General features: G+C 38.0%; 1 protein-coding gene across 4 annotated transcripts in view; it reads right to left on the bottom strand.

Annotated features, from left to right (window-relative positions):
• The window catches only part of PRKCI (protein kinase C iota), a 78,762-nt gene that overhangs the window by 38,037 nt on the left and 24,532 nt on the right, over window positions 1-16,193 (bottom strand). For all 4 annotated transcript variants that reach the window (XM_024734067.1, XM_024734064.1, XM_024734065.1 and 1 more), the window contains 2 exons: window positions 2,187-2,276; window positions 465-515 (listed from right to left, as the gene is read on the bottom strand). In XM_024734067.1, coding sequence (XP_024589835.1) covers window positions 465-515; window positions 2,187-2,276 — 141 coding nt within the window. The remainder of the gene's footprint in view (window positions 1-464; window positions 516-2,186; window positions 2,277-16,193) is intronic.

The following is a 16,193-nucleotide window of genomic DNA, read 5'->3' as shown; positions in this document are numbered from 1 at the left end:
CCTTTCAAATGCACAACAGACAATTATGTCAGTAAGTTGTAATTAAAAACTGCCTCATTTTGGGACTTCCCTGGTGGCACAGTGGTTAAGACTCTGCATTCCTGATGCAGGGGGCTCGGGTTCAATCCTTGGTCAGGGAACCAGATCCCACATGCATGCCGCAACTAAGTTTGCAGGCAACAACTAAGTAGCCCGTGAGATGCAACTAAGGAGCCTGCCTGCTGCAACTAAGACCCAGCACAACCAAATAAATAAATATATGGTTTTTTTAATTAAAAAAAATAAAAACTGCCTCATTTCGATTTGGGAAAAGTAGTGACTTTAGGCAGTTTACTAATATACTCTAAATTAGACTGAAGAATGGAAAAGAAATCAAATGAATTAAAAGTTCTATTTCTGATTTCTCTTGTGCCACTGTATCATAAATAACTCTATTCAAAGGTATGAAGTATATAAACACTCACTATCTTCTCCTGGACAAGGCATTCCAGGACGTTCTGGTACACAAGGGAATACTGAAAAACAACAAACTAAAATTAATACAGCATATTTAAAACATACAAATTACACAGAATTTTAAATTCAAATATCACATAAATTGATCTAAATTTAAACCTGACCTTCTCTTGACACAAGATACTTAACATATGGTCAGTACTATTTTTTGAAGGGATCCATTTTACCAAGGCTATAAATAAAAGAAATTCTTATGAAAGCGAACATCCATAAACAATGCATTAGAACCTCAAATTACTCATTCCAATCCCTATTACATCACTAATTGATTTTTTTTTGGTCATTAGAGAAATCATTAACTATTTCCTTAAATCCTCATTGTAGTGACAAATTTGCTAGGACGAAGAATTAAAATTACAAAGTGTATACAAATATAAACATAAGCCACTACAGTTTTTCTAAACTTAGGAATAAATTAACATTAAAAACAGTATCCAAATCCAAAAATGTAAGTTTTGTCTTAGGAGCTACAGATTTATAAAACTGCTAATTCAAACCATTTTTATAAAGAGATAGAATATAATGAAATCGTACATTTATAAACATCTAGTCAACTCTTTGTAGTCTGTGATGTACAAAAAAGGACATGGTTTTGAGCACAGAGTATGGGAAACACAGTTCCTGGAATATTTTTAAAAGTTGAAATATAAGCTAACTTCTGAAAACAGATCTCTGATATAGCATAAAAAGTAATAAAGCTTAAAACAAATAATTTCTTTAAACATTCACTGTAGCTTTATTCTAGACAAAGATGACCAAAGGAAGACTTCTAACATTCTTCCAGGATCTCAACAAATTAGAGTATGAATCCCATGGGAGTCACTATGTCAAATTCTGAAGGGAGACAAAAATCAAACTATTTTTTTTAAAAAAATCACACTGTAAAGGAAAGTACAAAGGAATAATAACAAGGTATTGAAATAAGTCATTATATTGAGGGGAGATTTATATTTGTTTCAAGTTGTAAAGAGTTCCCTAGGTCTAGTCTCCTAAGGCTCCCAAAAATGTTATGTGAAATACTGCCAATGTATTGCAATTATATTAAGCATATTAAGTAGATTCTACGTGACCTAAAAAATTTGAGGGGTAGCATGGCAGAATGAAAAGCACACAGATTTGGAAAGAGAATACCTAGATTTACAACCCAGGTTTACAATGTACCAGTTACATGATGGCTGAGTTTAGGTCTCTCCTTCTATACAACTACCCACCTCTCAGGCTTGCTGACCTTTAACACACTAATGTCTATGATTACTACATAAATAGTTTCACAGTTAACCCTTAAACAAAAGAAAGGACATTTAAGATATCTTACCTTTGGAAACCATCATTTGCATACATTACAAAACTGCAAGGGGATGACTTAGGTTCTACTGGGCTCTCAATTCTTAAATTCTATGCTAAAACTTTGCTGTAAAACACTGAGATGATCACAGTTTAATACCCAAGAAGGTATACACAAATAAGAAATTTCCTAAGATTATAAGAAGCTGATGGATTTTGTCTTCTCTAGCATTTGAGCTACTACTGAACAAGGACAATTACATAGAAATGAGGGATACAGATTAAGAAAATGACATCAGGACCATGTTTTTAAATGGTTAAGGATACAGGGTTATGTTTTTAAAGAAGTATAGTTCTAGAAGAGTAGGAAATGACTACTCCTTTACCATGAATCAAGAGTTCAGAATCCTTGTTTAGCTCATAAAGCCTAAAGGCTTCTTCTAACTCCAACTGAGACGATACTGTACATGGGTCTCCTAAAAAATATAAAAAGGAAAAGTAAAGCTCACTTTTAAAATCCTCTACATATGACCAGTAAACAATTTCTACTACATAAAATCTTGAGGAAAAACAATTTCATACTTACAGAGAAATATTTGACAAGGACTAAACTTGAGATATTTATTTAGACAATTCTATTCTCTGAAGTAGGTAACATAACTCCCACTCCTATTTCTACAAAATATTACATGAGGTTCACAGATACCAAACTTTAAATGTATAAAACCATTTAATTCTTGATGATGTTTACATTCAAAATATAGCAAACAGAATCTACCCTGACCACATTTTAGATTGTCAGTGCAAAAAAAGTTATAACAAAGCTATCCACTGCCTATTTATAGAAACTCTGTGTCTGGATTTCTTTTTCTTTCTTTCTTTTTTTTTGATTGTCACTGCAACATGATTAATGGCCAGGGGTAAGTTTTCTGTTACCTGTTTCTTCAAAAGAGGAAGTGAAAGTGGTTTCATCACCACAATATGATCAGAGGAGGTCTCTATTTAATCATTTTGTCAAATTTCTCCTTCACCGGAGAGCCTGCTTAAGAGGCTCACAGAAAACAAGCATAGCTACTAAAGTACTCTGGACTAAAGAGCAATCCTACTTGATTGCTTTTAAGTGTAAATGCCTAGTTTAGTAAACTTACACACAGAGAGGACAAGGAAGAAACATCTCCCTTAGTCAACCAGCCAGTGAACTGAGTCATCCCTGGAAATCAACGAGATGGCAAGTCCCCCTGTACGATGGCATTCCTCAATGAAAAAGTCATTTCGAACATAGCTGGGCCTGAGCTGGGTCCTCAACGCTGCCATTCTTTTACTCATTCTTGTGGTTACTGGTTACACCAAGAGATGCCATCAACCCTGTCCAAACTTCAATCACTCTCAGCAGGGAACTCAGTCTACTACTTCAGAGAGAAAAGTGAGGTCATTTCCTTTCCTGTTGACTCAAAGAGATGAGTGCCTCTGTTCTTTTCTCCAACTTGGCCACTGAGTCCCTCCTTTCTTTTATCTTCTCTGGGCATTATTCCACTAGTCCTCCCCAGTTCTATCTTCATTTTTTCTTTCCTTCCACTAGCTCTTCTCAGGCAAAGGCATGTTTGAGTCTCCCTCTCAAAAACCTCTCTCCTGCCCAGGGTGCCATTCATTCTGTAGCCACAAGTCTCAAGAGTAAACTACAGACTGAAACAAGGGGGTGAGCAGGAAGAAATGGAAGTAAAAGGGACAGGGCCTTTGAATTTTGACTTCATACTTTTCTTTTGTATTTTTTAATTCATAGACTTATAATCTTTTAGACTTAATAGAAATAGCTTTTCTTCCTATCAAGAGTGAACCCACATTGCTTTCTCCATGTTCCTATCTTCCAAGCATTTCTCAAAATTTTGCTATCAGGTTTTAGTCCAAACACCTCTAAAACTGCTGTATCTAATGTCATGGAAGCAGCTGCTGAAATCAATGGCATGTTTTGTCTTTACTCTGGTTGACCTCGCTATACCATCGAACAAAGTTATCCACTGACTATTTACAGAAATTTTGTGTCTGGGTTTCTAAACACCATTCTCCTGGTCTACCAACTCTTTTTTTTTTTATCATTTTATTTATTTTTGGCTGCGTTGGGTCTTCAGTTGCTGCGCGGGCTTTCTCTAGTTGCGGTGAGCAGGGACTTCTCTTCGTTGTGGTGTATGGGCTTCTGCTTGTGGTGGCTTCTCTTGTTGCAGAGCACGGGCTCAGTAGTTATGGCACGCGGGCTCTAGAGTGTGTAGGCTCAGTAGTTGTGGAGCATAGGCTTAGTTGCTCTGCGGCATCTCCTGGACCAGGGATCGAACTTGTGTCCCCTGCATTAGCAGGCGGAAGCTTATCCACTGTGCCGCCAGGGAAGTCCCCAACTCCTCTTTTAACTTTTTATTTTGGAAATTTTCAAACATATTACAAAATCCCGTTTCACCTGTGGATTCACTCACTTATCCTCCTCCACCATGTCATTCTGAGCAAATCCCTATAACACTAGATAAAAATTCCTTAACATAATCATAATACCATTATAAACCTATATAAACGAACAAAAATTCACTATAAAATATCCAAACATAACCATATACAAAAGAATAAAGTTGAACCTTTATCTTATATAATAAATAAAAATGAAATCAAAATGGATCACAGACCTAAATGCAAGAGCTAAAACTACAAAACTCTTGGGGGAAAACACAGGGAGAAAGCTTCACGACATTGGGTTTGGCAACAATTTCTTGGATGTGACACCAAAAGCACATATAAGAAAAAAATAATACATTGGTCTACAACAAAATTAAAAACTTTTGTGTGTAAAAGGACACTATCAGCACAGTGAAAAGACAACCTATTGGAGGAAATATTTGCAAATGATACATCTGATAAGGGAATAACACTCAAAATATGTAAAGAATTCCTACAACTCTACAACGACGAAAATAAATAAATGAGCAAAGGATATTTCTCCAAAGAAGATATACAAATAGCCAATAAGCACATGAAAAGAGGTTCAACACCACTAATCATTAGGAAAATGCAAATCAATGAGATACCACTTCAAACCCATAAGGTTTTGTAAAACACACACAAACATTCACAGACAATAACAAGTGCTGGCAAGGATGTGGAGAAACTGGAACCCTTGTGCATTGATGGTGGGAATGTACAATGATGCAGCAACCTCAAAAAATAAAACATATAATTACCATATTATCCAGCAATTCTACTCCTGGGTATACTTCCAGAGAACTAAAAGCAGAGACTCCAACAGATATTTGTACACCCATGTTCACAGCAGCACTATTCACAACAGCCAAAAGGTAGAAGCAACCCAAGTGTCCAACAACAGATGAATGGATAAACAAAACATGGTATATACAGTTGGCCTTCCATATCTATAGGTTCTGAATCTGTGGATTCAATCAACCTCGGATCAAAAATATTTGAAAAAAAAATTCCAGAAAGTTCATAAAAAACTAAAACTAGAATTTGCCATGCACTGGCAACTATTTGCATAGCATTTACAATGTATTAGGTATTATAGGTAATCTATAGATGATTTAAAGGATATGGAAGAATATGCATAGGTTACATGCAAATACTACACCATTTTATTTAAGGGATTTGAGCATAACCAGATTTTGGTATCCCTGGGAGGCTCTAGAACCAATCTACTGTGGACACCAAGGGATGACTGTACATACAAAAGAAGTATTATTTAGTCTTAAAAAGGAAGTTGTATATAAACAGCTCATACAACTCAATATCAAAAAAACAAATAACCCAATAAAAAAATGGGCAGAAGGGACTTCCCTGGTGGCAGTGTTAAGAATCCGCCTGCCAATGCAGGGGACACAGGTTTGAGCCCTGGTCTGGGAAGATCCCACATGCTGCAGAGCAACTAAGCCCATGAGCCACAACTACTGAGCCTGCTCTCTAGACCCCATGGGCCACAACTACTGAGCCCGCGTGCCACACCTACTGAAGCCCACGCGCCTAGAGTCCACACTCCACAACAAGAGAAGCCACCCCAATGAGAAGCCTGTGCACCACAAAAAGTAGGCTCCACTCGCTGCAACTAGAGAAAGCCTGCACGCAGCAATGAAGACCCAACACAGCCAAAAGTAAATAAATAAATAAATTTATATATTAAAAAAAAGTGGGGGGCTTCCCTGGTGGCACAGTGGTTGAGAGTCCGCCTGCCGATGCAGGGGACATGGGTTCGTGGCCCGGTCTGGGAGGATCTCACATGCCGCAGAGCTGCTGAGCCCGTGAGCCATGGCTGTTGGGCCTGCGCGTCCGGAGCCTGTGCTCCGCAACGGGAGGGGCCACAGCAGTGAGAGGCCCACGTACCGAAAAAAAAAAAAAAAAAAAGGGGGAAGAAGACCTAAACAGATGTTTCTCCAAAGAAGACATACTGTTGGCCAACAGGCACACGAAAAGATGCTCAGCATTGCTAATTATAAGGGAAGTGCAAATCAAAACTACAATGAGGTATCACCTCACACTAGTCAAAATGGCCATCATCAAAAAGTCTACAAACAATAAATGTTGGAGAGGGTGTGGAGAAAGGGGAACCCTCCTACACTGTTGGTAGGAATGTAAATTGGTGCAGCCACTATGGAAAACAGTATGGAGGTTCCTCAAAAAGCTAAAAATAGCATCATCATATGATCTAGCAATCCCACTCTTGGGCATATATCTAGAAAAGATGAAAACTCTAATTCAAAAAGATGTATGCACCCCAGTGCTCACTGCAGCACTATTCACAACAGCCAAGATATGGAAGCAACCTATGTGTCCATCAACAGAAGAATGGATAAAGAAGATGTGGTATATGTATATACAAAGGAATATTACTCAGCCATAAAAAAGAATGAAATAATGTCATTTGCAGCAACATAGATGGACGTAGAGGTTATCACACTAAGTGAAGTCAGACAGAGAAAGACAAATATATGATATCACTTATTTATGGAATCTAAAAAAATGACACAAATGAATTTATTTACAAAACAGAGACAGACTCACAGACATAGAAAACAATCTTACGGGGCTTTCCTGGTGGCGCAGTGGTTAAGAATCCACCTGCCAATGCAGGGGACACGGGTTCGACCCCTGGTCCGGGAGGATGCCACATGCCGCAGAGCAACCAAGCCTGTGCGCCACAACTACTGAAGCCCGCATGCCTGGAGCCCATGTTCTGCAACGAGAAGCCACCAAAATGAGAAGCCCCCACACGGCAACGATGAGCAGCCCCCGCTTGCCACAACTAAGGAAAGCGCGCGTGGCAATGAACACCCAACGAAGCCAAAAAAAAAAAGAAAACAATCTTATGGTTACCAAAGGGGAAAGGATGGGTGAGGAATACATTAGGAGTTTGGGATTCACAGATACACACTAGTATATATAAAATAGAAAAAAAAAGAGGGAGCAAATTTTGACACATGCTACAACATGAATGAACCTTGAAGACACTATGGTAAGTGAAACAAGTCAGTTACTAAAGGACAAATAGTGTATGATTCTACTTCAGTAAGGTACCTAGAGTAGTAAAATTCACAGAAACAAGGTAGAATGGTGGTTGCCATTTGCTGGGGGAGAGAGGAGAATGAGGCTTTATTGAGTAAAGAATAACTTTATAGGGTAAAATTAATGGGTAAAGAGTTTCAGTTGGGAAGATGAGAAAGTTCTGGAGATGGATGGTGCGGATGGTTGGACTGGCTCTATCACTATATTAACTAAGAAAAAGCCACAGAGTGGTGCTGTGCCAGTTCTAGGCTTCCACCTTATAAACATCTGGCATCTTTTGCTTTTGGGAGCCCTAAGTCACCATGTAAGAAGTTCAGCTGCCTCTGAGAGTAGAAGCCCTGAGACTACACAGAAAGAGAAAGAGAACCTACTATGCTAGCATCCCAGGTGAGCCTCCACGTGACTCTAGACCCGGATGCCATCCAACTGCTACTGCATGAGAGACCTCAAGTGAGACCAGCAGAGCCAATCAACTCACAGAAGTATAAAAAGACTGTAAAGTAAAAGGGTGGGTTTTTTTAAAGCCGCTAGGCTTTGAGGTGATTTGTTATGTTACAAACACCTTCCTGCCACCTTTCAAGGTGAATCTTGAAATTCTGTGTATCTTACAAGACCCAGGACAAATGCCACCTCTTCTGAAAAGCTTTACCTGAGGGGGTAATGTTTCACATTTTTTTTAAAAATGCTACATATAATCTACTCATTTTTAATAACAGCTTTATTGAGATACAATTCACACAGCATTCAATTTACCCATTTGAAGTGTACAGTTCAGTGGTCGTTAGTATATTCACAGAGCTGTGCAACTACCACCATAATCAATTTTAGAACATTTTCATAACCCCTCCTCAAAAAAAACCCTTCTAATTAGCAGTCACTCCCCATTTCCCCTCAACCTCTCCTTCCATTGTCAGACCTAGGCAACCACTGATTATTTTCAGTCTCTACAGATTTGCCTTTTCTGGACATTTCATATAAATGGAATCACACAATAGGTGGTCTTTTATGTCTAGATTTTTTTTGCTTAGAGTGTTTTCAAGTTCATCTAAGTTGTAGCATGTATCAGTACTTCAGTCCTTATTTATTAGTGAATAATATAGTAAACATTCTTGAACTGAAATATTTGTGCTTGAGTAATTTCTCATGATAATTTCCTAGAAATAGAAATGATTGGCTCAAAGTGTGCCCATTTAAAATTTTGACAATTATTTCAAAATTTGGAATGATAGTAACTCCAAAAAGGTTATGACATATACACTCAACCAAGTGTGTTTTTCCTAACCCTTACAGGTAATGATTAAATTTTAACTATTTTCTAATCTGATAGATGAAAACTGATGTCTTATTTTAAAATCTTTGTTTCTTTATTAGCGATCCTTGAGCTTTTTTGGTCATTTATGAATAAGCTATTTGCACCTTTTTCAGTAGATGCTTTATCTATTTCTTTTTGACTTAATTATCTTATATTAGAGATAAGCAATCCTTTGTAAATGTTGCAAATATTTTTTCTCAGTGGTTATTACTTCTGTATCTGTGATTATGATGTTTTTCAATATAAAGAATTAGGAAAAGTCTTCCGTCTTTACATTTCCTTTTTCAGAATTTTCCCATTTATTCTTTTTTAAAATTTTATTTATTTATTTTTGGCTGCATTGGGTCTTCGTTGCTGTGCAGGCTTTCACTAGTTGCAGCGAGCGGGGGCTACTCTTCGTTGTGGTGTGCGGGCTTCTCATTGCGGTGGCTTCTCTTGTTGTGGATCACGGGCTCTAGGCGTGCGGGCTTCAGTAGTTGTGGCATGCAGGCTCAGTAGTTGTGGGTCGCGGGCTGTACAGCGCAAGTTCAGTAGTTGTGACAGATTGCTTAGTTGCTCCGCAACATGTGGGATCTTCCCGGACCAGGGATTGAACCCGAGTCCCCTGCATTGGTAGGCGGACTCTTTAACCACTGTACCACCAGGGAAGTCCCCCCATTTACTCTTGAGCATTTATTTTTCCAGATGAAATTGCCAGTTTCTAAAAGATCCTATTAGAATTTTGGGGGGGAACTGTGCTCTTTACAGATTGATCTATAGGGAGTTTACTTTTTCTATGTTCCCTCTCCCTAACCCATTATTCAGGTTTTATTTATGGCACTCAATTGTTTTTTTTGGTTTTTTAAACATCTTTATTGGATTATAATTGCTTTACAACATTGTGCTAGTTTCTGCTGTACAACAAATCAGCTATATGTATACTTATGTGGGGTTTTTTTCAAGTTTTGTTTATATGGTTTCTATGCATTTCTTTAAAGTTTATTCCTAGATTAAAAAAAATTATGTTATTACATGGATGAAATCTTTTCTTCCAATATACTTTCTGACTGAGTATTATTACCTTTATAAAGGAAAGCTATTTGTTCTCTCATATACTGACTTTATATTTGTCTTAGTGTTGTTGGTATCTTAAGAGACTAGTTGAAAAATAGGTCAATATGATTCAACCAGATTGCACAGATAGAGCATTTTATTTATTTATTTATTTAATATTTATTTGGTTGCACTGGGTCTTAGTTGTGGCAGGCAGGCTCCTTAGTTGCGGCTCTAGGGCTCCTTAGTTGTGGCATATGGGCTCCTTAGTTGCAGCATGCGAACTCTTAGTTGCGGCACGCGAACTCTTAGTTGAGGCATGCATGTGGGATCTAGTTCTCTGACCAGGGATCGAACCCAGGCCCCCTGCATTGGGAACGTGGAGTCTTATCCACTGTGCCACTGGGGAAGTCCCAGATATACCATTTTTAGATCAATACTCAGTACACTGATAATAACAGGTGTTGGTGAGGATGCAGAGAAACTGGAATCCTCATACACTGCTAGTGGGAACGTAAAATGGTGTTGCTGCTTTGAAAAACAGTCTGGTAGTTCCTCAAAAAGTTGAACATTTGTTACCATATGACCCAGCAATTCCACTCCTAGATATATATCCAAGAGATACGAAAACATACGTCCACACAAAAAGTTGTAACGAAATGTTCATAGAAACATTACTCATAATAGTCACAAAGTGGAAATAACCGAAATGTCTATCAATTGATGAATGGATAAATAAAATGTGGTATGCATACAACGGACTATTAACCATTAAAAAAGGATTAAGTATTAATACTTTAAATATCATGTCTAGATTAGGTAAATCTATAGAAACAAGAGCTAGATAAGTGGTTACCTAGGTCTGGGGACAGTGTGGGAAGGAACTTGGGGGAAATAGAGAGTAACTGCTAATGAGCATGGGGTTTCTTTTTTGAGCAATGAAAATGTTGTAAAATTGATTGTGGTGACGGCTGCACACTCTCTGCACAAATATACTAAAAACCACTGAATTGTACACTTTAAATGATAAATTATATCTCAATAAAGCTATTTAAAAATATTTGGTGCAGCATTTTTATAAAAGTGAGTTCGATAACAAAGTAATATTCCAGTCCAAAAGCAAAGCCTGTCTTAACTTGCCTCAAAGAAATAAAGCAATTCTTTCATAGACTCACTTTCTCACTTACGCAAATTTCTCCCAATTTGCCACACACATGAAAGTGTAAGTCACATAATTACACTCTACTTTTTTTTTTTTTTTTTTGTGGTACGCGGGCCTCTCACTGTTGAGGCCTCTTCCGTTGCGGAGCACAGGCTCCAGACGTGCAGGCTCAGCGGCCATGGCTCACAGGCCTAGCCGCTCCACAGCATGTGGGATCTTCCCGGACTGGGGCACGAACCCGTGTCCCCTGAATTGGCAGGCGGACTCTCAACCACTGCGCCACCAGGGAAGCCCACACTCTAGTTTTTGACATAGGTTTTAAAAAATAACTTTCGCTTCTATAGAAGTATATTTAAGTGCAGGCCAAAGTTTAAAAACAGAAAAGCAACATAAAAAAGAATAATGAAAATTTTACATTTCAATAAGTGTGCAAATTACTCTTCCAGTTAGAAAAATAAGCCAGCTTAAAAAAAAAAACAAGCCAGTTGACTAAATTAATTCCAAAGAATGAAAGAGTCAAAGAATTCTAGGAACAGAATGAATCTGAAATATAATGAATGCTTCATTTCTAATTTTCCAGGTGAGGGACCTGAGTCCATGCTGGCAAATACATTTCCCGTGTCCCCTGAATTGGCAGGCGGACTCTCAACCACTGCGCCACCAGGGAAGCCCACACTCTAGTTTTTGACATAGGTTTTAAAAAATAACTTTCGCTTCTATAGAAGTATATTTAAGTGCAGGCCAAAGTTTAAAAACAGAAAAGCAACATAAAAAAGAATAATGAAAATTTTACATTTCAATAAGTGTGCAAATTACTCTTCCAGTTAGAAAAATAAGCCAGCTTAAAAAAAAAAACAAGCCAGTTGACTAAATTAATTCCAAAGAATGAAAGAGTCAAAGAATTCTAGGAACAGAATGAATCTGAAATATAATGAATGCTTCATTTCTAATTTTCCAGGTGAGGGACCTGAGTCCATGCTGGCAAATACATTTAAGCTCACCTCAGATTGTTTTCTAAACAATGAGAAATATTATATCATTTTCTCTCTCTCTCTCTCTCTTTCTCTCTCTCTCTCTATATATATATATCTCACACATGAATGATACCAATGAATGCCTTATAAGCATCTTGATTTTTAAAAAATTTAAACACTAAATCCAATTTTCTCTAGACTCACTAGCTGCTTGCAATGTCCTAATGGCCTATGTCTACAAAAATTTCCAAAAAAACTTATAAGATTGAACCAAATTCAACACCCAGCAATTAAGCCTTCCACAGTTCAAGTGGCTTCTGCAGTTAGGATGATTTTACTGCAGTAGTATGAATTAAAAAATCCCAAACCTTAACCACCTCACTTTCTGAGCAACCTCACGTAAACCACTTCTTTAAGATGGCCCCTGATTTCCTTATTTGCAGAAAAAAGAAGAGATGAGACAAAAATTGAGTAAATGCTATCTGTAAAGGACTGGGAGTATCTTAACAAAAAGGAACTTCAGGGACTTCCCTTGTGGTCCAGTGGTAAGACTCAGTACTCCCAATGCAGGGGGTCCGGGTTCAATTCCTGGTCAGGGAGCTAGATCCCGCATGCATGCCGCGACTAAGAAGCCCACATGCCACAACTAAGAATCCACATGCTGCAACTAAGAAGTCCACATGCCACAACTAAGAAGTCCTCATGGGACTTCCCTGGTGGTCCACTGGTAAAGAATCTGCCTTACAACGCAGGGGACGCAGGTTCGATCCCTGGTCAGGGAACTAAGATCCCACATGCCGCGGGGCAACTGAGCCTGCATGCCACAACTACTGAGCTCGCACGCCTCAACTAGAGCCCGTGTGCCACAAACTACAGAGCCCATGCATCCTGGAGCTCATGCGCCACAACTAGAGAGAGAAAACCTGCATGCCACAACTAGAGAGAAGCCCACGCACCACCATGAAGAGCCTGTGCACCACAACGGAAGATCCCGTATGCCGCAACTAAGACCTGACGCAGCCAAAAATAAATAATAAATAAATCTTTAAGAAAAAAACAGTCTGCATGCCACAACTAAAGATCCCTCATGCCGCAACCAAGACCCGGCACAGCCTAAATAAATAAATAAATAAAACAGGAAAACAAAAAAGGAACTTCAGAAATAAACACAAAACAACACAAAGGAAACATTCAAAGTACATATAAAATGAACAACTAAATTAAGAAAAGATCATTAAAAAGATTACAAGTCTCTATGAAAAATAAACACAATTCTGCATCAGGATGATAGGATTATGGATGCAGTTTTCGAAGTTTTCTTTATAACTTTAAATATTGACTTAGGGCTTCCCTGGTGGCGCAGTGGTTGGGAGTCCGCCTGCTGATGCAGGGGACGCGGGTTCGTGTCCTGGCCCGGGAGGATCCCACGTGCCACGGAGCGGCTGGGCCCGGGGACCATGGCCGCTGGGCCTGTGCATCCAGAGCCTGTGCTCCCCAACGGGAGAGGCCACAACCGTGAGAGGCCCCCGTACCGCAAAAAAAAAAAAAAAAAAATTGACTTAATATTAAATTCTTAACTGGCATATACAAGATATCAAAGGTCTAGAGAAGCCTTTAAGGAGTTGTGTGCTGGAGAAAAATGTTGTATTCTCAACTCATATCAACTTAATTAGATAGTACATGCTCCTGGAGCAAAGGGAAAAACAGCCAGACATTACAAGCTGTATATCATCTAGATAAATGTCATATAAAATAAATTACATTCTTAGGAAATGCCTGAGTCAGAACTTTAAAAAGGAGCATCAAAAATCTCCCAAAGAGGTGTCCTGCAGTACTTTACATACAGGTTCTCTCCCAGGCTCCAGATCCCATCACAATTTTCTCCTATGTTAAAACAAGGGCTATATTACCTACATTGCAAAGAAAATGGCAAAGCTAAATATCATATATTTAAAGTGACTCATAGTATGCTTGGTTCATTACAGGTGTGGCTTTTAATACTGCACTTTGATTAAAAGCCAGGAGTGGAATTAACCAGTGTTAAAAGTATTGTATTAACCATATTTTAAAAAATCAATTTTTCTCTTTTGCTAGATATTGTCTTTTTGCCAGGCCAGCATCTGCTTGCTGTTGGTTGAAAACTAAGTTAGGTCAAGTATCTGCTTTCAGTATGTACCTAGAGATTGATGCTTTTGAAAAACTACAAGGAAGTGTGAAAGTAAAGTTAATCACTGACATTGCGTATACTCACATCTGTTTTGTTTTTATTGGACTGAATGTCTTTGGTTCAGGTATTACCTTTTCAGGCCAACTGCTTAATGCCTGATAAAGCAGGACACATTACTCAGAAGCAGGACATTCCATGTAGAGTCATCATGAAACAAAAATGAGACAGAAAGCTATGTTTCAAAGCCCACTCAATTACTAAAGTCCAAATTCATATCCTAAAAAAGGCATACACCGAGAGTGAGATCTGCTCAGTTCAACGAATTTAAAGGTAATGAAATCTGTATATTAACCAGCAGGCCTGTTCTTTTTTCAATGCCTTTACATTTTCTTTTCACCTATAAAAACAAAGAAATTAGGGCGGTGGACCTCAAGGCATTTGGTAAATATGCAAGATCCAATTATTTATGAGATAACTTCACAAGGTGCTGAACATGACACACATATATAACACTAGTTATATTAGGTACTTTAGCATATGGCTGAATTCAGTGCCCCACATTTGAAAGAATCAACACAGCCTGAAACCAAAGTTGTCAATGTTTAATATTTGCCTGAGATAGCACCTTCCTGATAGATGATAGATAGATGATAGATCTTCCTGATCTTTGAGCCTGCCACAGATTTATAGATTCACTCTGCTCCCACCAAGACCTTCCTACTGCCACCCTGCCTCTGAATACTGAGTTCAAGACACTGTATGCCACTTCTGAAAGTCACAGCACTCCCTAAAGGGTTGCATTGCTTAAAATGCAGATTTGCAAAAATTTTCCAAGAATAATGTGGTATTTAGGTGGTCATCCTTTCAATATTAGGCCCCATAACAGATAGTAATAGATTTCCGGCTTCTTGCTTCCTTTTTCTGGGAGGTGGAAATCAGTGGTTATAGAAGCATGTGCTATCCTATCAAGCTGCTCATCCTCAACTTCCACTTTTGGAGAAGATAAACTAACAGAAACTGGATTTAACCCTCCTCCTAAAACAACAGAAAAACTAGACAAAATGAATGAAAAAAAAAATGGTTCAAGATATTGCAAATCAAGCAATGAAGGATCAACTGTTTCCAAGTAACTTAAATGGTTATTTAAGTTACTATTTTTGAGCATCCCAGAACAAAGCTCAAAAATATCTACACAAATACAAATATATTCAACATCCAATAAGGCAAACGTCAAAATGTCCAGAATCCAATCAACTATAAGCAGGCACATGAAGAAGCAGGAAAATATGACCCATAACAGGAGAAAGATCAATCAATTGAAATTAACCCCAAACTGACACCAATATAAGAACTTGTAAACATGGACATTAAAAGAGTTATAATTATATCCAATATGTGCAGAAGCTATGGGTATTGAGCATGTTAAGTAAACATGGAAGATATTTTAAAAGACCCAGATTTAATGTCTAGAAATAATGCTACAATTTCTGAAGTGAAAAATGCTCTAGAGGGAATTCATGGCAGATTAGACATTGCAGGAGAAAAGATTAGTGAACTTAAAAACATAGCTATAAAACTATACAAAATGAAATGCAGAGGAAAAGACTGAAAAAGGAAAAAAATAAAAGAACAGAGAGTTAGTGAGCTTTATGACAAGTTTGAGAAGCCTAATATACATGTAACTGGAATCCCTGAAAGAGGAATCTGGTGACAGAAAACAATATTTGAAGAGATAATGGCCAAAATTTTTCCAAATTTGATGAAAACTATAAACCCATGGATCCAAGTAGACCAACAAATCTCAAGACAAGAAGCATGAAGAAAACTGAACTAAGGTCCATCATTATCAAATTGCTTTATCCAGTGATAAAGAGAAAAATCTTAAAAGCAGCCAAAGAGACACATTACATAAGAGAAACAAAGGTAAAGATGACAGCAGATTCTGCATCAGAAACAATGCAGTACAAAACAGTGTACTGAATGAAAAAAAAATATCAACCTATAATTACTTACCCAGCAAAATTATCTTTCAAAAACAAAGATGACCTCAGGAATCCCCTGGCAGTCCAGTAGTTAGGACTCCACACTCTCACTGCCCTGGGCCTGATTTCAATCCCTGGTTGGGGAACTAAGATCCCACAAGCCGTGTGGTGTGGCCAAAAAAAAAACAAAACAAAAAACAAACCAAAAAAAAAAAAAAAA

Source organism: Neophocaena asiaeorientalis, unplaced genomic scaffold (assembly GCF_003031525.2).
Source record: "Neophocaena asiaeorientalis asiaeorientalis breed wild unplaced genomic scaffold, Neophocaena_asiaeorientalis_V1.1 scaffold280, whole genome shotgun sequence".
NCBI lineage: Eukaryota > Metazoa > Chordata > Mammalia > Artiodactyla > Phocoenidae > Neophocaena > Neophocaena asiaeorientalis.
This window is presented reverse-complemented; position numbering and strand designations above follow the sequence as displayed.